The sequence below is a fragment of the Pteropus medius genome, unplaced genomic scaffold (assembly GCF_902729225.1).
Source record: "Pteropus medius unplaced genomic scaffold, Ma_sr-lr_union100, whole genome shotgun sequence".
Taxonomy (NCBI): Eukaryota; Metazoa; Chordata; class Mammalia; order Chiroptera; family Pteropodidae; genus Pteropus; species Pteropus medius.
In genome coordinates, this window is record NW_024349803.1 from 11,338,969 (window position 1) to 11,366,156 (window position 27,188).

Sequence of the window (27,188 nt, forward strand, 5' to 3'; positions counted from 1 at the left end):
CACAAACGCGCGCGCACGCACGTGCGTGCTAAGGCTTTTAAAAGAACCCCAGCATCATTTACCAGGTTATCCCTGTGTAGGCCTGATTGTAATCCATGTCACAAGCCCTAGTCACAAGGGTAGGTAAACCCCTTTGTGGCAGAAAATCCCAAATTAGCATAATGATTTACAAAAGGTGGAGCTGGATTGTTTCATTTGACCTTTCAAACTAGGAGGTGTCACCCTAACCAGGCCTGCCTCAAAATCCTTATCTGTACCCAGAGGGCTGTGATTCCCATCGGTTTTCCCTCCCATAGCCAAGGGGGTCGGCACCCACCTGCAGGCACCCTGGACACAGCCTTGCCTTGGTTCGGGCCTTCCGTCTGGGGCAGAGATCTGAGCAGTTCTCGGTGATGATGCCTGCGTTGTAAAAATATGGCTCAGGGTGTGTCTGTTCCACCTAGAGTCCCCTCAGAGCCACTCAGGGTGCTCAGATTTTAAGTCTCAGCCTGTTCTTGTCTGTTGTAGGTAATTCATTCCACAAATATTTGCTGAGGGCCTCCTATGTGCCAGGCCCTGTGCCACATGCTGAGACAGAAAGCAAGTGTCATGGGATCCTTCTGAAGTGCTCTATCCAGGACAGTTCACTGCCTTCTGTGAGCCCTGGGCAAAAGGGGGAACATCAGCATATTTCTACTCTTTCTTTTTTTTCCCCCACATTTTTTCAATATCTCACTTTTTAAAAAAAATTGAGTAGGGATTAAGGACCTAGGCTATTAGAATCAGGCAGACCTGAGTTCAGAATATAAACTTTTGTTTGTAAAGCCAGGATTACAACACCTATGTTCTAGATGTTCGTGAAGGTAAATGAGCAGTGCATGGCCCATAGCTGGCTCTCGAAAGTGATGCTCACTCTTAATAACAAGTTAGTATCTTAGAGCTCAAGAGGGTGACGGCTTAGAGCCAGACTGCCTGGGTTGAATCCCAGCTCCCCCACAGGCAGGCTGTGTGACCCTGGGCGAGCAGTTTCAGCTCTCTGCGTGGATGGTTCAGCATCTGCAAAACGAGGAATAATGACAGTGCCTGACTCCAATGTTGTTATGAAGATTAAAGGATCTGCACATGCGAAGTGCACTGAACAGTGTGCAGCACAGAGCAAATCTCATTCTATGTTAGCATTTCAGGTATGATTAGACTTACACCAATTCAGTATGTGCGACTCTGTTAGCATTTTATCCTCTGCAAATCGAGAGATACCTATATCTTCTTTTTTTAATCGAACGTAGGTAATCACTATGTCATATCAATTTGATCTTCCATCTTTTATCTACTGTATTGTGCATTTTCTAGAGCTGTATTTGGGAGGGAACAGTGCCTGGTGGTAAAAACATGTGATTTGCGGCCAGAGTCGGCAGGTTCAAGTTTAGGTTCTCCTGCTTGTATAATCCTGGATGGGTCACTAACACTCTCAGGAGCCTCTTTGACCTTGTCTGTTAATTGGTCATGGAAGTTAATGCTGGCCTTATCTCCAGTATCACAAGACCATGCAGGAGGAAGTGCTCTAACCTGCCAAATGCCAGAGAAGTGGCTCAATACCGATTATTACTAGGGAAGGCTCGTTGTAAGCGAAGTTTTCGAGTTAGACTGCCTAGGCTGGAATTCTGTTTCCAGCTTATAGCTGTGCAACCTTGATAGGTTACTTGAGCAATCTGCCTCCAGTTTCCTCATCTGTAGGATGGGGGATAATGATACTACCTACCCAAGTGAGCTGTTGTAAAGCTCTTAATTGAAGAGCTTAGCACTGGCCAATGACGGTTGTTGTTATCATCATCATTGCTCTCAGTTTATCTTCCCCACCAGATTGTGAACAGGGAGCTCATTTAATTCATCTTTTTAGTCTTAGTATCCAGAAACTGCTTACCTATAGTTGGCTGAATTCAGGAATGGTGTAAGAAGTGAATGAATAAATACATTTAATTCTGGTCCTTCCCGATGATCTCAGAGACTCAGCTGAGCCCTCTTAGGGCCTAATCGTGTTTCCATATTGTCTTACTGTTTTAGTTTTGGTAAATTTTATCTCTGAGGAGTCGCTCCTGGGTTAGTATGGAATTTGATATCAGACTGAAGTAGGTTCGCATCTCAACTCCACTTTTTATTTAGTTGTAGGACTTTGAGTATGTTACTGACCCTTTCAGAGCCTCCATTTCCTCACCTGTAAAACAGAGCTAAACCCACCTACCTCTCTCTCAGAGTTGCTGAGCTGACTAGACATTACATATGTGAAAGCACCTGGCACATATATAGTAGGTGATCAATAAAAGGTGGTGATTGTAATTTTATTTTACCTTAAAACTCCTAGTTCAAGTTGACCCTACTTTGAGTATTAGCTGGATCTCTGAACTCTGGTGTGCAAATGATTACTTTCAATGCCAGATCCTCTTCCTCACAGACCTCCACTCTGCCTCTGTGGGCCGGTGCCCATGACTTCCTCTTATTGCCTACCTGAGTGGTACCCTGGTGTGCCCAGCCCTGCGCCTGAGGACTGACTCTGGAAGCACATTCTCTGTGTTCTCGGCAGCCTCCCTGGTCTCCAGGGATGCCCCATGTAAAAGTCACTGTGGCAAGAGCAAAGGCAGCCATATCATGTTCCCACCTTCAGATCCCTAATTTTGAAGATGGCCATGAGCACAGCTTCAGAGTTGAACAGAGTGGGGCTGTTTGATTTGCTTACCTGTTGTGTGACTTAGGTAACTTAGCCTCTCTGAACTTACGTTTCTTCATCTGTAAAATGAGGACAGCATAAGGTCATGTTTGCAAAGGGGAACATGAGATGATGATGATGGCCCACATCAAGTGGCACTGTGACCAAGGCCCTTGCCACCACGACATGGGGAAAAGGTGAGTGAAATAAGTTATCAAATGCCCTAAAAGCATGAAAGCTGGCCTAGATTAAAAAAATTTAGAGTAAAAATAAGAAAACTGATAAGGAGAAAAAGAATCCTCAATAAGCCCTATAGTGAGTTTACCTCGTACTAACATTTGTCATTGTCATTATGAAGTAAATTCACTGTTGACTCTATCAAGAAGATACTAAATAGAGTAAAGAGTGATTTCTACCATGCTTCTAAAATCATCTAACTTTATAATTTTAACCAGATTTTCAATCTTAAAAAAAGTACCCCTGTCAGTTTCAGGAAAACATTGGTAATCAAACAATTTTTTTTTTTTAGCTCTATTCCTTTTTTCTTTATTAAATTTACTGGGGTGCATTGGTTAATAAAATTATATAGGTTTCAAATGTACAATTCAATAATACATCATAAATATATTGCATTGTGTGTTCACCACCCAAAGTCAAATCTCCTTCCGTCACCATATATTTGACCCCTTTCTCCCTATCTACCTCCCCCCTCCCTCCCTTCCCTCTGGTGACCACTAAACTGTTGTCTGTGTTTGTCTTGTTCATTTGTCACTTTCAGTTTTTATGTCCCACATAAGTGAAATCATATGGTTCTCAACTTTTCTGACTTATTTTGCTTAGCATGATAATCTCGAGGTAGTTCTATTCTTAAATTTTCAAGGACCCTCCCACTGTTTTCCATAGTGGCTGTACCAATTTACATTCCCACCAGTAGTTTTTTTAATGCAATGGATACACGATGGAGATGAAGCTCACTCTAAAAACCGAAAAAAAAGTCTTAATCGGCTATCTGATAAAATGGTCTCGACTATCAGTGGATTCTCAACCTTGGCTGCACAAAATAAATTATTTGGCGACTTTTTAAAAATTATCCACGCCTAAACCCCACCTCAGACAAATCATAATCTTGGAAAGAGGGGATTAGCATTCTTAAAAAAGTTTCCCAGGTGATTCCTACAGCCAGAGTTGAGACCACTGGTTTGGATGGATCTCAGTACTAATCGGAAGTCTGTTTTGCATACTCGGCAACTGAGGCTGTGGCCTCAATCCTAGCTTTTAAAAATCCTGGTGCCCCACCCCAGACCAATGACACCCCAGTCTCTAGGGTAATACTCGGGCATCGATACTTCTGAAAACTCCCTAGGTGATTCAGTATGAAGCCAGGGCTAAAAAGCACTGGACTAAAGGATTATAAAAGGCAGGGGGGGGGGGGGGGAGAGGCAGGGGGGGGGAGTGGGAAAAGAAATAAAAAGAAAAAATGTGTTTAGTAAAATCTTTGCTCACACCTGCATTTTGCAGCAGGAGCACTGGTAATATCTACTACTGTCGTCAGTTACTGTTTATCTGGGAATGGTTTATCTGTTTTGAGGATAAATTACAGGCTAGTGTTAGAAATGAAGGGGAGGTCGCTAACATTATTAAGCACCTACCACAAACCAGGTGTTTTGCCTACACCATCTCATTTAATTCACACAGTTCCCCAGTGAAGTCAGTGGTGTCATCCCCATTTTAGCAGGTGAGCAACTGAGGCTCAGAGAGGCTAACACACCAGATCACATCACTTAGCTAGTAAATTGGGCTCCAAAATCTGGGCCCTGGGCCATGCTCCACAGAGTGGAGGGGGACAGTGTCTGTCTGTCTCTAATTATAAATGAAAGCTAAGTGATTTGTCGGGTTACCTACTGCTTTGCTTTCATTCCCCTCTGTTAGTCTGGGTAAATGAGAGCTGACTATATGGCTTATTCCGAAAGAATAATCTAGGTGTAAATTTTTCCTTATGTTAAGAGAGAGCATGTGTTCTAACAATTATTTCATGTTTGCTCTCCTTTTAATTTGGCAACAGGTTCTGAAGTGCCACTGTAACTCCTGAATGCTTCTAGCTGGTCCTCTCCCTCGTAAAAGGTAAATGATAAGAACCAGGATATGTAACTAAATGTTTCCCTTTACTAAAAAGGTAAACATTTTTCTCCCAAGTTACTTTGAAGATAAGCCAAAAATGAAAGACAAAACAGATTATGAACAAGCCTGCCAATTACGTGTTTCTTATTCTCTGACAATCCTTGTGCTTCCAAATAGATAGAAGACACAGCCCACAATTTGCAGTCCCTTCCAGCGGAGCTGGCTGTCCAGATGAGGCAGGCCTCTCACGATCCTCTCTGAAAGCCAGGACTAGTGGGACTTGCTGCTTCTCTAGCAAAGTCCCATTAATGTTTCCCAGACACAAGTCAGTGAGTGACCCATTGTCCTAACATGCAGGATTTGCTGGGGCTTTTATATAGCAAATTACTTATGCTGAATGCTAACAGCAATTCCAAAAGAAAAAAAAATCCTGTGTTACTATTTCTGGGTTCATGGTTTTATTTTTTGTTTTTTTTTTTCCTGTTTTAAAGTCTAAATTTATAGAACCTAGAATGTGTATAATTAGAAAAGATGGCTTATTATGTAGATGCAGTTTTCAACCTACTCAATGATGACAATAATAAAAGGTCCCACTAACTGAATATTCTTATGTAGTTCTGGGTCAGAAAAGTTATTTACATCTTTCAAATGCTCATTAGGTTTTATTGTCCCCATTTTGCAAGTGAGAAATGTGTCTCAGAGAAGTTAGGCCAAGTGCCTGAAGTCACACAGCTACTAAGTGGTGGCACTGTAGCCAGATGCTACAGCCCTCTGAAATAAGATCGGGCGTTTCCACAAAGTGTATCCTGAAGGCAGTGGCTTGTGGTTTTTTTCATTCAGGATCTCTGTGAGAATGTGAGTCTGTTGGTCTTTCACCCTCTAAGGGGAAGTACTTGGATTTTGGCTGAGTCGTAGGCCTGGCTGACGCCCCTCTCAACACTCCATCTCTACCTTTCACTCTGTGGGCCCTGCAGACTGTCCCGCAGTCCCTGGTCATCACAGAAACGCATGCCCACCGTTACCTCAGCACCTTCACTGTCTCTATCCACTGTGCCTGCTCACTCTCCCAGGGGTCCACCCGGATCCAGTCCGACGTCTGCAGGGCCAGCTGGACCATGGCTACTCGGTGCCGGGCAGCCACGAGGTCTTTCTTCTTGTAGTTGTCATTGACAGGAGAGATGATACCTCCGATCACCTGGTACATTCCTAGGCAAGGGAGAGCAATGGTGTCGCACGTGCAAATACTAGACTGAATTCGGGTGCTAAAAATCTCCATGCCGTATCCTGATTGGGAGCAGACCCTGGCATTCTCTCCTGGGCAACCAGCTCCTGTGGGCAAGGTAAAGGCCACCTCAGCGACCATATGCTTCTTCTCCAGAGTAACACTTCTGAAAGAAAGGCTGTGAGGGTGGAGCCAGACAAGACTCCCAGAGAGCAATGTGGACAGTTCAGGTCAGAGTATGTTGGAGGAACACCATGACCTCCCTCTGGGTGGGACTTAACAGAGGCACTGTCATCCTCTACTCATCAGCAGAACAATAGTTACATATAGTTTCTTATCTTAATAAGGGGTTTTGTGGATCAAAGATGAAGGGATGGGATTTAGCATGAACCAGCATGGGTGGGTGAGGGATAGTGGGTTGCACAGGACCACCACTGGCTTTGGAGAAATGTGCTGTTAAGGGAATGGGAAGACCTACTTGACAAAAGACATGGGCTGTACTGATTAGCGATGTTGTATGGCTCAAGGTGTGGGGAATGGGACATCTTGAGTTTGAGTTACAGTGACATTGTAGAAGCTATAGAGAACTGTCATGTAAAGAGTATGAAAGGGACTCAAAGAGCTTTGCGTGAGAGCTCCACCTCCATCACTTATAGGATGCCTTAGGCAAATTCCAAGTTATTTGAAAAAGAAAATACTTAGCCATTTGAACTTCAGTTTTTCTGTCTGTAAAATGGGATAATACCCATGCTTGGCAGGACTTTGCAATAAGGATGAAATTAGATAATGTTTGTGAAGTGAGATAATATTTTGATTTCATATATATGTTTTTAAAAATTGTATTCTAAAATATCAAATGCACATAAAAAAGCATAAAACATATGGTTTGACAGTTATGAAGTATATTCTGCTATAATCATCACGTAGTTCCCTACATGACCCCCACTCTGACAGAAGTTAATTGCTATTCTTACTTTTATAATATTAATTCTCTTGCTTTCCTTTATAGCTTTACCTTTATTATTAATGTATTAAATATAAATATATTTCATGTATTGATGCAGCCTTAAAAAAACAGTCACTTTGCCTGCTTCTGAAAATTTTATAAATGGAGTCACGTTGAATGTATCCTTAAGACTTTTTCACCTTATGTAAATAAAATTCATGTAGTACGACCAATTTTATTGCTGCATAACATTCCACTGCATTATCGTATACCCAATAATTGATCAGTTTTACTCTTGATGGACTTGTCTGGATTCTGGTTTTAGACAAATACAAACAAGGTTGCTGTGAAAATCCCTGCACAAGTCCCTCTGCACACATGGGCACGGATTTCTTAGGATACACACCAAAGAGTGGGACTGTTGAGTCATATGGTAGGTGTGTTTGCTGCTTTACTAGATGATGCCAAACGGTTTTCTAAAGTGGTTGTAGCTATTTACCCTTCAACCAGCAGTGTATGAGAATGTCATTTGCTCCACACCATGCCATATGAGGTTATTGTCAGGGTTTCCCATTCCGATACACGTGTAGTTATAACTCATTGTGGTTTTAATGTTCGTTTTCCTGCTTACTAGTGATGGTGAGCATTTATTCATATATATTATTAAACATTCAAGGTTAAGTTTTTGTGAAGTGCCTGTTCATATCTGTTGCCCGTATTTTGGGTTGTCTGCCTTTTAATCATCGATTTGTGGAATACTTCATATTTTCTAAATATTAGCCTTTTATTGGTTGGTTAAATATGTCATAAATATCTTCTTTCACTTTATGGCTTGTCTTATTGTTCTTTTTATAGAACCATTTTGAAAATAAAAGTTCTTAATTTTAATGTAGTGGGGTTATTAGTTTTTTTCCTTTATGGCTAGTGCATTTTGTGTTATAAAGACATTTTCTTACGTTATCTCATAAAAGGTTATAGTTTTGTTTTTCACAGTTGGGTCTTTGTGCATGATGTGAGTCCTGTTATTTTCCATTTGGATAGTCAATTATTCCCCCTCGACCCTACTGCTGTGCATTGCCACCTGTGTCGAATGTCAAGTGTCCATCTGTGCATGGGCCTGTTTCTCTACTCTGTGTTCTGATCTGTTGCTCTATTTGCCTGTCCTTGTACAACATCGCACTGCTTTGCTTCATGTAGCTTTATTATACATCTTGATATCGGGTTAAGCAAACCCTCCCACCTTGTTCTTCAAGAGTATCTCAGCAATTCTTGACTTTTTGCATTTTCTACATAAATTTTAGAAAAAATTCGTCAAGTTCCACAAAAATGAATGCCCTACCTACAACCAAAAAACCTACTGAAATCTTGATAGGAATTGAATCGAATCTATAATTCAATTTAGGGAGAATTGACATCTTTACAATATTGAGCCTTTCAGTCCATGAGCACTGTTTATCTTTCTACTTATTTAGGTCTTCTTAAATGTCTCTAATGTTTTACAATTTTTCTTGTGGTGCACTTACACATCTTTTGTAAGATTTCTTCCTAGATACTTGACTTTTTTGGATGCCACTATAAATGGCATTTTTAAAAAATACGTTTCTTTTTCCTGTTTGTTGTTATGTGTAAATATAATTGATTTAGTTATCTCGAATGTGTATCTAGTAACCTCGCTAAACTCTTTTGTTAATTCTAATCGTTTATCTATTTGAATTTTCTATGTCTAAAATAATATCATCTGAAAACACCTACCATTTTGCTGATTCATTTCCAATCCTTATACCTTGTATTCTTTTTTCTTGTTGTATTGTTTAGGACCACTAGTATAATGCTGACTAGAGATGGTATCAGCAGGCATCCTCACCTTATTACCACTACCAGGAAAAGCTTTCAAGTTTCATTAGTATATACAGTGCTTGCAGCAAGTTATCTGCAGCTATTCTTTTTTAGTTGTGGCTGAGACCATGCCAGGTGCTCATTAAGATCTATTTTTATTTCTCCTCTTTCGGGGCACATAGGAAGCTATTGTTTCTCTTCCTCTTGAAATTAGGTTGGGCTTATGTGAATTGATTGAGTTATATTCAATGGCATGTGGGTGAAAGTGATATATGCCCCATCTAGACTTGGCCATAAAAACTCTTGCAGGACCCTCTAATTCTCTTATAGTGAATCTGAAAACTATAAGATAGCAAAGCCATGAATAGGGCCTATTAGGATGCCTCAGACACAGCTTGGAAGGGAACTGCCTTTTCTTTTGAACCTACATGGGATATATCTGATGGGAGATAACCTTTATTTAATGAGTTAAGCTCCTGAAATTGGGAGATTTGTTATTGCAGCCTTCCTGGTCTATCCTGGTAAATATGTTACTTTAAGAGATATTCCTAGCTATTTCTAGTTTAAAAGCTTTTGTCATAAGAGAATTTTATCAAATGTTTTTTCTGCAACTCTTGAAATGATTGTGTGATTTTTCTCATTTAGTCAGTTAACATGGTGGCTTGCATTGATTAACTTTCTAATCTTTTATATTGTATTCCTGAGATAAACTTGATTTGGTCAAGACATCTTTTTAATGTATTGATTCACTGTGCTAATTTGTTTTTCGGTTTTTTTTTTTTTTTTTTTTTTTTTTTAAAGTAAAGGAGGCCTATAATTTTCTGCTCTCTTAATGTCCTAATCAGGTTTTGGTATCAAGGGTATGTTAGTCTCATAAAAAATATTGAGGAGTTCTCTCTTTTCCTGTGTTCTAAAAGAGCTTGTGTAGGAGTGGAATAACACTTTTTTTTCTTAAGTGTTTCGTAGAACTTACCAGTAAAGTCTGATGAGGCTGCTGTTTGATTTGTGTGAAATTTTTGACTACTGATTTAATTTATTTAATGCTTATAAAATGATTCGGATTTTTATTTCATTATAATTTTTGGCAACTTACATTTTTCTAGGATTTTGTCCATTATATCTAAAATTTGAAATTTATTGGCATTAAGATTGTTCACAATATTCTCTTATCTGTTTAGTGACAACACCATCTGTAGTGATGTCCTTTTCATTCCTAATGTTGGTTATGTCTCCGTTTTTATTCCTTGCTTAGTCTTGTGAGAGGTTTGTCATTAGCCTTTTTAAAGAATTTTCGTTTGGTTTTATCAAACTTCTCTACTGAATGTTTGTTTTCCTTTTATCAATTTTTGTTCTTATTTCTATTAATTCTATCCTCCCATCTACTTCGTGTTACTTTGCTCTTCTTTTTTTAACTTCTTGTGATGAATGCTCAGCTAATTTGTGGTTTGTCTTATTTTCTAATATACACAGTTCAGGCTATAAAATTTCTCTCTAAGCATGTTTTTACTTGCATTTCACATGTTTTGATATGTTGAGTTTTCACAATCATTCAGTTCAAAATATTTTCTGATTTCTATTATTATGTCTTTTTTTTTGATCCATGAGTTACTAGAAGTATTCTTCTTCATTACCAAACACATTTAGATGTTTGATTATCTTTTTGTTACTGACTTCTGGCTTAGTTGCACTGTTGTCAGGGAACAGACTCTATATTGAATTTAATCACTTGAAATGTATTGATACTTGCTTTATATCCCAGGATATGGCCAGATTTGGTAAATGTTCTTAAAAAGAATGTGCATTCTATGATTGCTGGGTGCAAATGTCCTATCTACTCAGTCAAGATTGCTAATTGTTCGTTTAAATTTATGTTCTTACTGATTTTTTGTCTGCCTGTTACATTAATTACTGAGAGAAGTATGTCAAAATCTCCCACTATGATTATAGAGTTTTCTGTTTTTCCTTTTAGTTCTTTCAACTTTATCCATATATTTTAGGGATGTAATTGCCTACATTATTTATTATTCTTACATCTTTCTGTGAATTGAGCCTATTTATCTCTAGTAATGTTTCCAGACTTTAAGTCAATATGTCTGATATTAATATAGCCTCAACAGCTTTATTTGGTTAGTATATGCATGGCATATTTTTTCGACCTTTCTTTACTTCTGTATTAGGCAAGTCTTTTGTAAACAGCCTGTAGCCAAATAAAAAAAATGTTTAGTCAAGTTTGACAATTATTGACTTTTAACTGGAACATTAGGTTCACTTACATTTAAGGTGAATGTTGATATATTTAAGTTTCAGGCTACTATCTTATTTTGTTTCTTTTTTATCACACAATTTTTTTTTTCTCTCTTTTTCTGCCTCTCTTAGGACTTTCATTTTTTTCTCTCAGATTAGAATTTACATACAGTCTTATATCCAAAGTAAATTAACCATCTTCCTCAACAACACAAGGACTTTAGAACTCTATAACTCAATTTACCACCTCCTGACTTACTTATTGTTGTAGATATTTTAAATCTATTTTTTCTCCTAACACTATTAGACCATATTATTCTGTTTTATACAATCTCATTTAAATTTACACATGTATTTGCCATTTTCTTTGTACTCCATTTCTTTTTGCATAGCAGACCTTTTATCTGGGAATCCTTCTCCTTCTGACAGAATATATTCTGTAGAATTTCCTTCAGTTAGTGACTTTAGCCTTAAAAGACATTGTCAAAATATTACCCTCATTTCCAAAAGATATTTTCACTGGGTTTAAAATAACTGGTTAACAATCACTTTTTTTCAATGCTATTAAGTTACTGTTCCACTGTCTTCTGACTTCAATTGTTGCTGTTGAGAAGTCATAATCTGTCCTTTTTCTGGTTGCTTTCGATGATTTATTTTTCTATATATGGATTTATTTTTATTTATCCTGCTTTGGGATCACTAGGTTTCTTAATTCTGTGGAATGGTGCCTTCTATTAAATATGGAAAATTTTTAGTTATTATCTCTTTAGAAATTGCCTCTGCTCCTTTTCCTCTTCTCTTTCCTTCTGATTGTATGTATGTAGCCTCCATATCCCTTATCCTGTATTTTGGAATTAAAAAAAAAAATTTCTTTCTCTCTTTGCTCCATTTGGATAATTTGATTTGCTCTCTATTCTGGCTCACTAGGTCTATATTTTGTGCTCTCTAGTCTGATTGCTAATCATTCATTGAACTTTTGAATCTTCCAATCTAAAAACATGTGAATCTGTCTCTCCATTTGTCGAGGTCTTGAGTTCTTTCATAAGCATCTTGTAATTTTCAGGACACAAATTCTATATATGTTCTGTTGATTTATACCTAAGTATTTCATTTTCTTCAGATCAATTGTAAATGACATTGCATTTTAATTTTGTTTTTCACATATTTGTTATTAGTATATAGAAATGTGATTGATTTTTGTTTGTCTATCTTTATCTTGCAACTAAACTCGTTTATTTTATATATATATATATTCCTTGGGATCATCTACGTAGCCAATCTTTATCTTGCAACTAAACTCGTTTATTTTATATATATATATATATATAAATATATATATATATATATATATTCCTTGGGATCATCTACGTAGCCAATAATGTCATATGCAGACAGAGAAAGTTTTATTTCTTCCTTTCTAATAAGTATATATTTTATTTCTTAATTTGAGACCTTTCTTTTTTAATTAAATATTTAGTGTCATAAATTTCCTTCTTAGTACTGCTTTAGCTGTATCAACACATTTTGATATGCTGTATTTTCACTTTCATTCAGTTCTATATATTTTAAAAATTTTCCTTTTGAGACTTTCTCTTTGACCCATGGATTATTCAGGAGTATGTCATTTAATTTCCAAGTGTTTTACTATTTTCTTATTGTCTTCTATTGATTTCAGTTTGATTTCATTATAGTCGTACGCCAAAGTCTGCCTCACTTTAATTCTTTTAAATTTGCTAAAGTTTATTTTATGTTTCAGAATATGGCCTATGTAATGAATGTTCCATGGGTATTTGAAAACAAGGTATATTCTGCTGTTGTTGGGTAGAGAGTTCTAACATATCAGTTAGATCCTGTTGGTTGATGTATTGTTCAGTTCTTTGATACACTTGCTGATTTTCCGTCTAGCATTTCTGTCAATGGCTGAGAGTGGAGTGTCGAAGTCTCCACCTATAACTGTGAATTTGTCTGTTTTGCTTTTCAGCTCTATCAGTGTTTGCTTCCTGTATTTTGAGACTCTGGTGTATGTGGGTTTGTTTTTGTTGTTGTTTGTTTTGGGTATACACATTTAGAATTGTTACATCTTCTTAGTGGACTTTTATTGAACTTTTGTTTATTTTAGTCATCATTTCTAGAAGTTCTGATTGGTTCATAAAATCTGGTTAGTCACTCTTTATAACTTATTTTTTCTTTATGTAAAAGCATAACTTTAAAAATCCGTATCTGACAATGCCAATTTCAAAGTTCATACAGGTTATATTTGCCATTCATTGTCTCTGCTAGTTCTAATTGTATTGTTTTGTTTCTTTTGTACTTAGTTATTTTTGACTGCTTGCTAGTCAATTCTCCTAATTATTTGTAGAGGCTCCCCCAAACCTAAGATAGAGATGCCCTTCTCTAGAAAGGCTTTATGTTCGCTTTTGCCAGGCACATGGGGTTATTAAAAGTCAAGGATGTCCTTAAATTGAGTTCTTGACTTGAGATTCTTTGACCAATCCAGGCAAAGAGTTGCAAAATCTGATGTGTGGCTTTTTTTTTTTTTTCTCAGTAATATTTTATTTTTTCCCTTTTCTTATGCTTGCTTTAGTATCAAGGCATCGAGGCTTGGAGAAAGAAGGCAGGTTAAGGTCTAGTTCTCCCTGGCCTCAGGGTATAGCTCCTTGAGGATCCAGCTTAATGAGGGGAGTCACCCATAAGGCTCTCCGGCTTGGGAGGGCTCCAGTCTTTGAACTCTCCCTCTTGGCTTCCATAGCCACTAATTCAAAGCTTAAGTGAGTAGTACTGGCGAGTGCCTGCAGGGCATCCATGGTTCTGATGTCCTAGCAGCATACTTACCTCCCTGGTTACAGGTGTTTATCTCTCAGCAGCTATGAGGCATCTCTACTTTTCAGCTTTACAAGTAAGGTTTGAAAAATGTTCTATCCACTATTTATTGTTGTTTTAGTGGGAGAGTTGATCCGAAGAGTGCAGCCTGACCCCTGGAAGCTGGCAGTTCTCCGAGGCATTTTTCCATCCCTATAACCTGGCTACCCTGGGGCCCTCCTTCATGGAGGCTGCCACATCCAACTGCTCCAGAGGTATGGCAGAACCAGCTCAGAATAAAAAAAAGACGTTTAGCTTTTGACTTTCTAGCACTGGCTGCTAAAACTCATTTCAGAGGAACACTTGTGAAGGTTAAAGCTCTCATTTGTAACAGTCAGGCTTTGTTGAGAGAGAAAGATTTATTTAAGGTCCAAAAGTTACCCTTAAAAAAAAAAAAAAAAAAAAAAAAGAAAGAACCAGAGCTCCAGGGAGCTTCTGGTTACCACAGCGTTTTACTAAATGGAAGGAGAGACTATGAAAATGGAATGGAAAAGCTCTTTCTGGGCTGAGGTGGGGGGGAGGGTGAGTAGAGGAATGAGCAGTAAGTGTATAGAAGAGCCTGGTAGACAAAGTTTGTGGTGACAGAGAGTTTAGACACAAGTTGAGGTCTGTTCCCTACACCTGCTTACCCTTCAGAAACAAAACCTTCTTTCTGTGTGTTGGGTGGGGGAGGGCATAGTTAAAAGGCCCAGTTAGGTTTGGAAACTGTGGTGTTGGTGGGCTTGTATTTTGCTTCCCACTTGCAATTCTAGGAGAAGACCATCTTGCATTGCCGTGTGCCAACACAGAACAGCATCGACACAGCAGAAATGGTGGTGTGGTATGTGTAGGCAGAGGGGACTTCAGAAAACATCCCCTCCCTTGCCTTCTAAGTCCCCCTCAGCTTTAGCAGGGCATGGCAGAGATCCATAAAAATTCCTAAGTCTCCTTGAGAGGAGTAGTGAAGGAGGATGAGAATACTTAGCAGGGCTCCTTTACGGAAGAGGAGTTACAGGGTACAGGGTTGCAGCCCAAAGCCAGGAACCATGGTGCTGGCAGTAGCAGGAAGAGCCCAGGCATGGGCCCAGACAGAATTGGTAATGCCTGAGCCAAGGAAGCTGAGGAGGCTTCAACAGTGGAGACAGAGAGGACAGAGGCCAGTGCCAAGGTTGAGGGCAGACCCCTCAGCTAGAGGACATTCAGGGCTAGATGCCCCGTCACAGATACCAGGATGATACACACCTAGGATGCTTATTAATTCACTCTCGGGAAAGTAGGTAGTAAAAGATTAACTTTATTAAAAACTGACCTCTAAGAGTTAATTAAATAAGCTTAAAATCAGAAGATAGTTACCTTGAAGTGGCACAGTTTTTACCATTCATGGAAATGATAGCTTAAGAACGAGTTGAGTGTTATAGAAAGCAAAGTAAGTTATATTTCTACACATCTGAGGCTCCTGTTATACATGGAACATGTTAGTTCTTTTTCTTTTTCTCTTTAAAAAAAGTGGGAGGACTAAATTCTGCTGTTTGCTGACTCTCTCGGGCAATTTACACACATTAATCCTTCACATTTGTCTCTGTTTTACTGGAGGAAACTGGGGGTGGTGCACCAGGAACCCCTGCAGGCAGCTCTGCTAGGCATCCTGGATCCTCAGATGTCACCTCTGATGGTTTAGGTCATCTTGACAGGGCAGGTTGTACACTGAGAAATTACGCTTGGTTAGCACCCAGGAGAGGAGAGTCGATACAAATAATTTGGGTTAAAACTCCTCCTTGCCCTCCAAATGGTCATGGTTTCAAGCCTTTTCATCTCCTCACAATCCTAGTGTTGCCTCTATGTGACCTCCTCTCCCTTTTTTAGATGTAGGTACTTCTCCGGTGACCCCACGGCCACCCAGACACACCTCCATTACAGCACTTGTATGATAATGTTCTGTTTGCCTTTGTCTTTACCATGAGACCGATGGCTCCCTAAAGACGTGAACGTGTCTTCATTCTGGTAACATGCCCAGCACATTGCTTAGTATGAAGTTATACTGTCCTTATCTTGAAGTTACCACAGCACTACATGGCTGTGAGTTTAATATGGTGGATAAAATTCCTTGTTTATCTCTACCCCCTGTGGAAAACCTAATAAAATGGTAATAAAAGAATAAAAGAAGTATGAAATCACAAGGGTAAAGAGAGTGAGAAAGGAGACAGCAATAGATGAGAAAGGCGAACAAAATTTTGGAAGCTGGAGAGCTGATGAACAGTGGCAAGTAACAGAGCAAGCAGTCTGCAGCTGGTAATAGTCAAGGTGCCCTGCATGGCAGAAGCCCAGAGTGGCTCAGGAACTGGAGGGGCCAGTAACCTCTCCAGGTGGGGGTGCCAGAAGGCCTTGCACGGGAGGACTAATTGAGAGTTTGCCTATGGAGCCCTTAGATCCAACTGCCTACCTACCATATTCTCCCATTCTGGCAGAAGGCCAGATATCTGCCTTCTGCTGAGGTTGGACCAGAGAGATTCTTGACTCCCAGATACAGGCACAGCTGAGAGGAGGGGGATGTACCATCCTTAAGAAAGGAGGATAAGTGTGGCTCCCAGTATACCAGAGTGGAGATGTCTCTCTAGGAAACTGATCCACCCAAGAGAAGACATCTACAGATACATTCAGGGATCTTGGACCTAGGACATGATCATATGGCCATGAAGCCCACCAGCTTCAACCATATGCTCAGAGTTTCCAGCCAGCACTTATGGCCTGATCTGCAAATATGAGTGGACAGCCTAAGAAGAGGCACATTTTAGAAAGATGCTGACCATGAGAGTCAGAGACCAAAATAACCACCAGGAGAAAAGGAACTTGGCGGATACAAAAGCAATGCAGAGAGCAAAAGGAAATTTCAAAAGTCTCCAAATAATGTTGTCAGAAAGATAAGAGGTGATATTCATACTCATAAAACAAAAATGGGATGCTTTTTAAAGAAATAATCAGAAAACAGGATAAAGCTTTTAGAAATTGAAAAAAAAAAATCCACTCATTCAACAATATTCACCAACTGCTTATTACATGCCAAGTAAATTGCTAAGGGCAGGGGAAATACAGTGGGGTGATAAAGCAGACCAATTCTTGTCCTCATGGAACTTACGTTCTGGTAGATGACAGCAGCAATAAATCAATTAGTAGAAGAATTGGGAAATAAATTTGAAGAAATTATATGCCAAAAAGAAGATAAAATTAGAGGATCCAGGAGGTCTAAAATGTAACTAATAGGAATTCCTGAAAGAACAGAGGAAGGAAAACATCTAAAAAACAATGTAAATATTTCCCCAGACTAGAAAAACATGAATTTTCAGAGTCAAAGGCCCTTTGACTTTGAATAAAGTCAACTTTGAATAAAAGGCCCCAAGCACTTTGAATAAAAGAAGGTGCACACACTGGCAAACCATTATAAAGCTTCAGATCACCATTTTTAATGAGAAGAAGATTCTGAAAGTTTCCAGAGAGAAAACCAGAGGTTGAATACACAGGACTGGGAAGCAGAATATCAGTGAACTTCTTAATATCAATTCTTCTGGGCTCTAGAAGACAGTGGAGCAAAGTTCAAAACGTTATTTCCGACCTAGAAGTCTATATTTGGCCAAACAACCAATCAGTTAGAACGGGGATTGGCAAAATTTTTCTATTAAGAAACAGATAGTAAAATAGTTTAGGCTTTGTGGGCCACAACATATGGTCTTTGTCGCATTTTTCTTTTTCTTTTTTTAACAACTGTTTTAAAATGTAAATAAATGTAAATAAATGCAAATAAACAAAAAGCCGCACACCATTCTCAGCTCACAGAAAAAATGAAAACAGACTGTGGACCAGATTTGGCCTGCGGGCTATAGTTTAATAACCTCAGAATTGGCGTATGGCACAAAGTTTTGTTCATATTTGCAAGGCCTCAGAAATTTATCTCCCATAGATCCTTTCTCAGAAAGATGCTGGAGGATGCACTCTACCAGAACAAGAGAGTAAACCAAAAAAGCAGAAGGCCTGAGATCCAACAAACAAGGGTTCCAAATTAGGAGACAGACAAAGAGAATCCCCAAGAAAATGGTGAAGGGAAACCCCGGATGACAGTGGTGTAGTAGGCACAGAAAGCTAGCTGCCCAGACCGAAGCTGGAGGGCTCCAGGAAGGATATGAGCAGAAACAAAATGGAACTGACAGATTACCCAATGAAACTGTTTGTACGAAGAAGAGTTTCAGAGATCTTTTGGAAATTTTGGGGCTGAATTAGTGGTAAGTATAAGGAATCTAAGGATTTAAATGAAGCACTTATGAACTTTAGGAAAAAAACCAAGTTTATATTAGAGGCAATGCACTCACAGTGTACTGCATAGTTTAGTTAATGCCATTTACACAGACATAAATGTAAACAATAAATATTCATTTAACCCAAAGTTGTGAGCTAATCAATTTGGGGGCATGTGGTGGAGGTGAAGTGTGAGGGGGAGGGTGAAGGTGTGAGAGAGCTAAATCTTCCTTTTTCATAATTGGAAGCCAACAGATAATATCTAAATTTGAAAAATCATGAAATAACAGTATAAGTTTATTATTTATAAACTAGAGAAAATACTAGAGAAAACAGCTGAAATACTAGAGAAAACAGCTGAAAAAGTCAACTGAGATTGCTCTGGGGACCAGGAATTGGGAGTGGGAGGGATGGAACAAAGTTACTATAAGCCTTTTAATAACTTTTATTATACATGTTTATATATAAAATAAGTTTAAAAATTAATGCGCTTTGTAGAAATACTTCAGTATACTGAAAAGTGTAATGAACCAAAAAGTAAGAAAACATATCGAAGAGGTTAATATTATTTTATATTTTGGTTAATTTTCTTTGTCTTTCTCTTCTATATATTTTTCTTCATATTATATAAATTCAATTTTATGTCTTCTTTATTTAGATCATATCATAAGCATTATTCTTGGCCATTAGTACTCTTGAAAACACCATTTATAATGGCTGCATAATAATGGAGATTAAAAAAGTAAAAGTTATTTTTTTGTGTGCTAGAATTAATATATTGTGACCATTTTTGTAGGTCTTGGTTGCAAGTTTTGGATAATTTTCTAAGATAAATTATTAGAAAGGAAAATTACTGGCTTGAACATTTTGGGGGAGTTGGCTACATCTTGCTAAACTGCTTTTCAGAACTTCTGAACAGGAGATAACCCCCAGCAGGGTACAGAGTGCCCATCTCACCACGTTACTGGCCAGTACTGGGACAACTCATTTAAAAACTTCTTTGCCAATTTGTAAGAGTTTGTGTTTTAGAAGAATTTGCATTAAAAATAACTTGTGTGATTTTATTACTTATTAGATGTTTATATTTCTCCTTTTGTGAACCGCCTGTTCCCATTCATTGCTCATTTGTCTATTGATGTGTATGAACTCTTTTCAACAAGTATATTACCCGCTTGCCAGTTGGGTCTGTTGGCAACCACAGAGAGGACTGACTCCAAATCATAGACCTTTGTCTCAACTCCTGTCTGGCTGCTATGAGTCAGGTCAGTCTCAACCAACTAAGACTCGCCACATCCACGCGAAGCAAAGCCCCAAGTCCTCATCTCAGGGACATGTTCTTCTTCCATTTCTCTGATTGTTATTGCTCCTCTGCTCTATTCTCTTGCATCAATTCTTTGTCGTGTCTCGTAATTTTCGTATCCTTATACTTTTGTTGAGTTCTGGAATAAGTTCTTGGACTGGTGGTCTAATTCTGTTTAGTTGTCAGATATCGCCTCCCTGCTGTCTGGTTTCCACTGAGCACTAATTTGGTGATAACGTTTTTCATTCCAAAAGCCCGTTACTGTCCTCAGACTGCTCCTTTTTCACGACAGGCTGCTGCTCTGCTGTTATGATCACTTTCTCCTCTTGAATCTCACAGGGAACCAGAGATTTAAAAATTCTACCTTTTAAGTGGAAGCCCACTTGGCCTGAATCTGCAGGCTGGGATCTTCTTTGGAAGCGCAATTCCTTCTCACATGAGCTGTGACTTTTCTCTGACCAGTCAGCTGCCTCCAGAAAGGTTTATCTGTTCAGTATGGGTTGCTGGGTGGCCCTGTCAGAGCCTGGGTAGGTCCCTATTTAATTATTTTGTTCACAGCAAAAGGATTAAGGCAACATTTAGTTTTATTGTAAGTTTTCTTTGCATCTTAGAAATATATTTGATTGTGTAGTTCAAGGAAGGAGCTCCAGGTCAGAGGAAACCGCCATTGACATGGAATTCTCCACTTGTAAAGTTTATCTTTAGTAATTTACTGACTAAAATATATAAGGTAGAAAATCAAATTGATTTTTTTCTAAATACTTAATCACCCATCCCATTTCCTTTTATTAAATAATTTGCCCCACCCTCACTAACTTTTGGCTTTTCCCTTACCATATATTATCTTTTTATATAGACTTTATGTTCCATTATGCCATCTAGAATATCACACTCATTTAATCACTTTTTTAAAAAATTACATTTTAATGTCTGAGAATGCTTTCTGAGCACCTCCTTCGTCTTCCAGGAGAAACTTGGGATACTTCTTTCGAGTTAAATAAAGAAAAATAGCCAGGGGTATTTTCACTAGAAAGTCAATCGATAAAGGACCATGCCAGTGAGGAGCTCGTCATGTGTCCATTGAGTCAAGTCTCTCAGCAGAGGAACAGAGCTGCTGCCCTCAGTGTCCTTCATGTTTCTGCTTCAGGTTAGCCCTGGGGACTTGTGTCCTTGGCTGTTTCTCTTATGAATGAGTCCTTTTTTTCCCCTCATATTTTATTTTTACATTTTTTTTTTATTACATTGTATTACAACTGTTAAATAGAAAGGTCTGCATTTTGGGTTTTTAAAGTATAGTTGATATACAATATTATATTAGTTTCAGGTGTACGACATAGTGACTCAATATTTATGTTCCTTACGATGTCATCACTCTGTGCTTTGGTTTGTTTAGTTTGAATCTGGGATATCTTACTGAACTGATTAGTTCTAATAGTTTTTTAAATGCCTCTCTTGGATTTTTAGGGATACAGTAACACCACCTGCAAATAATGAAAACTCAGTCTCCTTTGTATATTTCTTACTTTTGATTGATGCCATTGGAAAATAATAGTGGTGAGTAGGCATACTTTTCTATTTCCTTGCTTCTGTGGGAATGCTTCTGAAGTGTTAGGCCATTATGTTTCATGCCAGATAAATATCCTTATAGTTCTAATTTACTAAGAGCTTAAAAAAAAAAAAACCCTCAGTAGGTGTTGGACTTTACTGAATGACTTTTAAGTGTGTATTGAAATGATGATTTAGGTTTCATAAAAATATACTGTCTTAGTAATGTGATATATTAATAGATATCTTTATGGTATACTATCCTTGAATACCTAGGATAAATACTACTTGGTCATGTTGAATTATTCTTTTATTAGCAATTTCATAACCTACTATTTTATATGAGTATTTGCATCCAAGATTATACTGTTAAACACTAGCCGTAATGCCACAATATCCTCATCCAATTTCTTTGTTCTAGAAAATGGCTATGGTAGATTGAATTATTGGTTCTAATTCCTCACTCTGTCATAATAATATTACATACCCACACCTCCGCCACAGCCTCACAAAGGCAGAATATACATACACGCCCTCACCCCTTGACTTTAGGCTTGGCCGTGAGACTTTCTTTGGCTAATGGGATATTAGCAGATGCTACATGAACAGAAACTTAAGACTTGCTTACTTGGTGGCCATCTTGTGCCTGTGCCATCCCTCTGAGAGAATATATGAGGAACCTCCTACTCCATCTATTCTCCTAGACTCTAGATTTATTTAAATACTTTAAACTAGTGAGAATTAGATAACATATGAACAGTTTAGGGCACTTAGCTGATACTCAGCAATGGTCACACCCTCCACTTCCTGCTGTGGTGGGTCAACAAGGAGGATATTGTGGCAGATTGTATTTTCCCAAGATAGTAAGAACATTTATCTCCCAGCCTGTACGCTCTTCTGGAACCTGGCCACTCCTCCATCAAGAGGTGAAGCCTGTGTCCCTCCCCTTGGATCTGGGTGGGCACTTGTGACTGCTTTATCCAGTGGCAGAAGTGACAGTGTGTCACTTCCAAGGCTGGGCCATAAAAATGCCATGTCCTTCCACCTTGTGATCTGGGGACACTTGGTTTTAGAGCCCAGATATCAGGCTGTGAAAGCCCAAACAGCCTGTGCAGGGATATCCCACAGCAGAGTCACATGTAGGAGTTATGGTCAGTGTCAACATCCCATCTGACATCCCCGCAGACAGCCAGCATCAATTGCCAGAGTGAAGAAGTCTCCAGATAATTACTGGTCCGAGCTGTCCAGTCACTCCCAGTCTCTGGGTCTTCCCAGCTGAGTCCCCAAACAATGCAGAGCACAGATAAGCTGTTCCCCCTGTGCTCTGTCCAAATTCCTGACCCACTGAAATATGAGCATAACAAAATGGTCAATTTACACCACTAAGTTTGGGGTGTTTTGTTATGTAGCAATAACTGGAACAGGAATGGAGATTCAGAAAGGGTATGTGATTTTCCCACAGTACACTACCAGAAAATGGTAGAGTTGAGATTTGAACCCAGGTCTGCCTGTATTTTTTCTATTGCACTGTATTGGCAACCAATGGTGAGGTCTGAAGAGCCCTAAGCCAGCCAAAGTTCAGAAAGTTACCACTAGGTAGCCCCACCCCTTGCTATGTGTAGCCCCAAATCAGGTCATTCTGGGCTTTGACAGAGATTCCGCCCCTCGAGAGCTGACCTGAACAAATGAGACCTTCTCCCCCTGCAACACTGGGCTTCAATAAAATGTTACTGCTGCTTAAAATGCTAGCAGCCTCACAAACCATGAAGCAAGACTTAATAGCATTCCAAAGTGTAAAGACTTCATTATTTCTACAGAAAATGCTTTGGCACATTTATCAGCATTTTATTAAGAACTAGCATACATATTTAAAACAAAACTACACTTGTCAAAACAACTGAGAAAAGTGTTAGGTAATGCTCGGCCTTGGCTGATTCCTAATTCTCCCGTTGGCAGACTCTAGTTCTGGGGCTTCTGTTCAGAAAGCTCAATGTCCCCATGGGCACGGGCACAGTCCAACCCCTACCCAATTCATGGACGCTTCTGTCGATTTTCTTTTTTCTTTGGTTGTGCTGGCACACTGGGAAACAAGGCCTTGAAAGGCAAACATCTTTTAAGAAATATCAGCAGCAACTGTTGAAAGTGCTGTTAGTACACAAGGAAAAAAGGACCAGAGTGATGATAAGCAGATTGAAAAAAAAAAAAAAGACCAGGATCTCAATTACTAAATGGATCTGCGTGCTTTAAAAACAACAACAACAACAACAACAACAACAACCAGTTATTGTCATTAAACTTGACCTCCAAGATAAGCCTGGAAAACGTGATCCAGCTGAGGCTATTAAGGCTTTGCAGCCATTTTAACACCCTTTTCTTTACTTTCTTCATCAGATTTCAAGCTTATTTAACAAGTTTTTCTTTTTCTTTTTGTTTGTTTCTTCGGCCAGATTGCTCTTTACGCCTATGGTCCAGATGAACTTGAGACTGCCCATTTACTGCTCTGCTCTGCGCTGCTGCCCAGAAGCACCTATCGATTTCATAGGCCAGTGCATGCTTGGATCACAGAAGCCTGGAGGAGGGAGAACAGAACCAGGTATTCCCATCATCCCAAAGTAGAGTGGCTGCTCTCTGGAGCCACAGTGGGCCATCTGGGATCGTGGTGGTCATTACTGGAAGCGTAATCATTCTCCTTCCCTCTTCAATGCCCTTGGAATATTCGGAATATTCGGCTCTGTCTGCTCTCCATTTTACTTCTTTCTTTGCAAAGACTTTTAACCAGCAAATTCCTTCGGCATGTTCAAAGCCCCCTCTGGTCTCCAGAATCTTTCAATGCCTGAGATGGTCAGTGTGAGGTTTCTTTCATTTCCAGATGTCCCGCTTTCTTTGTGTGCAACTTCTTAAAAACTTGGCAAGGTAAACAACAAAGCAGCAATATTTCATAGGGTTTAAACTTCCCTTGTGGTTCTGGATAGAAAAGACTGTTTTGTTTCCCCTTTCTCCTGCCTCTTTTACTATAATCATTTCTCAGAGTCTCAGGCATTTGGTGCTGGTCAGGTGGGAGTGCCTTCTGTGTATTTTTACTGACAAAGCCTCCAGTGGGGTGGCTAGCTCCTTGGTGTCCTACATGCTTTTAGGGTATTAGAATCTCTTTCTTTTGCATGCCTCTGTTTTCTATCATTTAACTCCTGGCTGTCTCTCTTTCTGCTGAACAGAATGAGTATCCTTTCAGAGCAGGTAGGTTTTAAAAAGAACTCAACAGAACTCCCAAATGCTACTCTCCTGGCTCCTTAGAAACTTGTTACCTTTTCTCTGGCGGGGCCTTAGATCCAGCAGGAACTTCACACAGGAAGAAAGGCAGTGGGGGGCAGGTTGTAATCAGATAGTTCTGGATTGTTGTGTGGTCTGCTGAAGAAATCATGGGGAAGCAGCTCTGAACACTGCCTTGGGTAGCCTCTGTGTGTGGAATCTAGGCAAAGCAGCCTCGCTTCTCATTAATGGATGATTAGTCCTGGGCAACGCACCACTTCAACTGTCCTCTGAAGACAGGTTTTGTAGTGGCAGTTAACTTGAGAGTGAGCAGACAGAGAGGCACACCTGAACATGAGACTCAACTTTGTTGCTTATGTGCTGTGTGACTTGGGGCAACTTACTTAACCTCTCTGTTTCCTAGTCTCAAAATAGCTAATATAGGAGATAGAGACCAGTTCAGGTAAACACGTGGTTGGTGAGCACAGAAGAAATCAGTTAAATATTCCACTTTCTCTTGTTTTCACTACAAACACCATTTCTCTTCTTGGGGCCACATCCATTTATTTAGCTGGCAGCTTGGCATATACCAGGCAATGCACCAGCCCCGTGAATCCTGAAATACAGTGGCAGCTCTGCCCTCATGGGGATTTCAGTCTTGGGAAAAACGGACAGGCACCATGAGGTGGTCAGTGCGGGCAGAGGTACACAGGGATCCTGGAAGAGGCTCTAAACAGGTTGATCATTATTTTCTGGAGGAGGGACATCTAAACTAAGTCACATTATAATGCAGAAGGCAGATGGTAACCTAAGAAAGGTGGTCTTGTTAATCAAATCGATTCTTTCCACTTTAACTGTATTGAAAAGAGACTTTCTTTCTTCTTAAATCTTCAGAACTGAAGCTTGATGACTCCTTGATTCTGCACTAATATCCTTTTCCATTTCTTGATACGTTTCAATTTACCTTCATTATAATTTACACTCAAGGAAACTGTCCAAGATCTGCTAAGGGATTCAATAAAATAGGTCATGGAGTTAAATGCTGTAGTGAAACACAGGGCTTAATTTTATGGATAAAACTTAAACTGCTTAGCTGCCTTTTTACATTATTCGTGCTAAGACTAATGATGACTCAGTGAATGGGAAGGGATCACTGTAGGAAACAGGAAGCCATTTTGCTGATTCTGTAAGCATATCCAGTGGGGTTGTACACTTTGCCCTTGAGGTTAACAGACATTGATTTAGGGAGAAGACCTGAGAAGCCCACTAGCCCGCCTCCACCGCCAGGGCTGCTCCTGATACTGTTGCAGGAACAAGGGGCCTGAAACTGGACTTTTCCTAAGATTGACATCGGGAGAAATGAGAAGAAGGAAGACAATGTTTTAATGTCGGTACTTTCCTGGTATTTCTCAAAGTGAGGTCTGCATTGACGTCATTGTTAAAAATTCCTGGCAGTGAGGCTTAGAAACTGTAAGAATCCCATTTCCCCAAGCATCCCAGGGAAATGGGATTCTTATGCGCCATGGGTCTCTGCTGACAGTAGAGGGACCACTTCCTTTCAGTTATCCAAGGTTCTTTCATGAACCCAGCATCGGGTTATAAACAAAGACCACTTTTCCATAATGACCAAATTATCAATTTTATATCTCAATAAAAAATGTTTAGGAAAAAAAAAGGATATGGGTTTCTTAGGTTGTAAATGTTTTATGGAGTTTAATAAAATTTCATTTTTGAGGTTTATTTCTAACAATACCCTTAATTTACATGTTTAATGTATTTATCAGTCAATTCTGATTAAGTACATGGTAGATGATCTTCTCCATTTGCAATATAAAACATACTTTAGAGCTGCAAAACTAACCTAAAGCTAAACATTCTCACCAAGCACTAAAAATTAGTCCCCCTGGGAGAACATTTTTCTTAAAAGTTTTATTTTCCTTGTCAAGTATTGTTAGATTAGTGTTTCTGTAGCTGTTCTGTGTTATGGTAAATAAACACCTACCAGTTCCCCCAAAGAAAAAAGGTTCAGTGATCCAATAAGCTTGGGAAACATGAGGGCAGACAAGGTGAAAGGTTTTTACTGCAGATGGCCGATCCCGAGAGCCCCTAGTAAGTATGTGGATGTGCATAGTAACTCTCCAAGAAGAAAGAAATCTCAGGGTGTATCAAGCTCATTTAACTTTCATGGAACATTCTGCTATATGAGAGTTCAGAGGACCACACATTGTGAAATACTCAGTTAACTCTGCTGGCAAATTATGTCAGAAGGAATCATGCTGCTTTCATTTAGATGCGCTGCCCATAAGACCCGGCCTAGGAAAGTGTTTTGTAACTGCGGGTGTAAATTAGATCACCTGAGGAGGAGTGTCCTCAAGTACAAACCTCTCACCCTCAACATCCAGGTTTAAGTGCTCATCTAAATTATGGGAATCATGATCTACTTGATCATCACTAACACCACCGCAACCTCATCAAATCATGATCAGCCTTGCTGACCAAAACCATGATCCCTATCATCACACTACAAGTGCCATCATATGATGACCGGCAAGACCACTGCCATCATCATCACCATCACCATGACTTATACCACCATCACCACCATCACTACGCTATGAGCAGCCAACACCACTGCCATTATTACACCAGGATTTATACGACCCCCCACCACCACCACCACCACTAGTGCAACCGTCACCACCATGGCAGCCATCACCGCTGCTCCCACTGTTGCCACAATCCTTCCTACGTCCAGACTGGAGAGAAGATAAAAACATAGTGTTATTGTTCCAGGTTGCAATCAAATGGTTGGAAGGCTAGATATAGTTACACATGTTTATCCATAGTTACTATGACATCTCTCCCAATAACCACCAAATGGGACCAGACCTGGTGGTGTTACAGCAGCATCCTGGGATTTAAAGTTTAG

At 39.4% G+C, this 27,188-nt stretch overlaps 1 protein-coding gene across 9 annotated transcripts in view; it reads right to left on the reverse strand.

The window, feature by feature from the left end:
* Nucleotides 1–27,188, reverse strand: part of NMNAT3 (nicotinamide nucleotide adenylyltransferase 3) — a 116,011-nt gene that overhangs the window by 7,037 nt on the left and 81,786 nt on the right. For 5 of the 9 annotated variants that reach the window (XM_039837294.1, XM_039837295.1, XM_039837296.1 and 2 more), the window contains exons 3-5: nucleotides 5,829–6,004; nucleotides 2,711–2,760; nucleotides 317–399 (exon numbers count right to left, since the gene is read on the reverse strand). The exons of 2 other annotated variants lie outside the window; for them this stretch is intronic. In XM_039837294.1, the coding sequence (XP_039693228.1) occupies nucleotides 317–399; nucleotides 2,711–2,760; nucleotides 5,829–6,004 (309 nt within the window). Of the gene's footprint in view, nucleotides 1–316; nucleotides 400–2,710; nucleotides 2,761–5,820; nucleotides 6,005–27,188 lie in introns of those variants that run through there. 2 more of the 9 variants (XM_039837298.1, XM_039837297.1) reach the window with 2 other exon arrangements.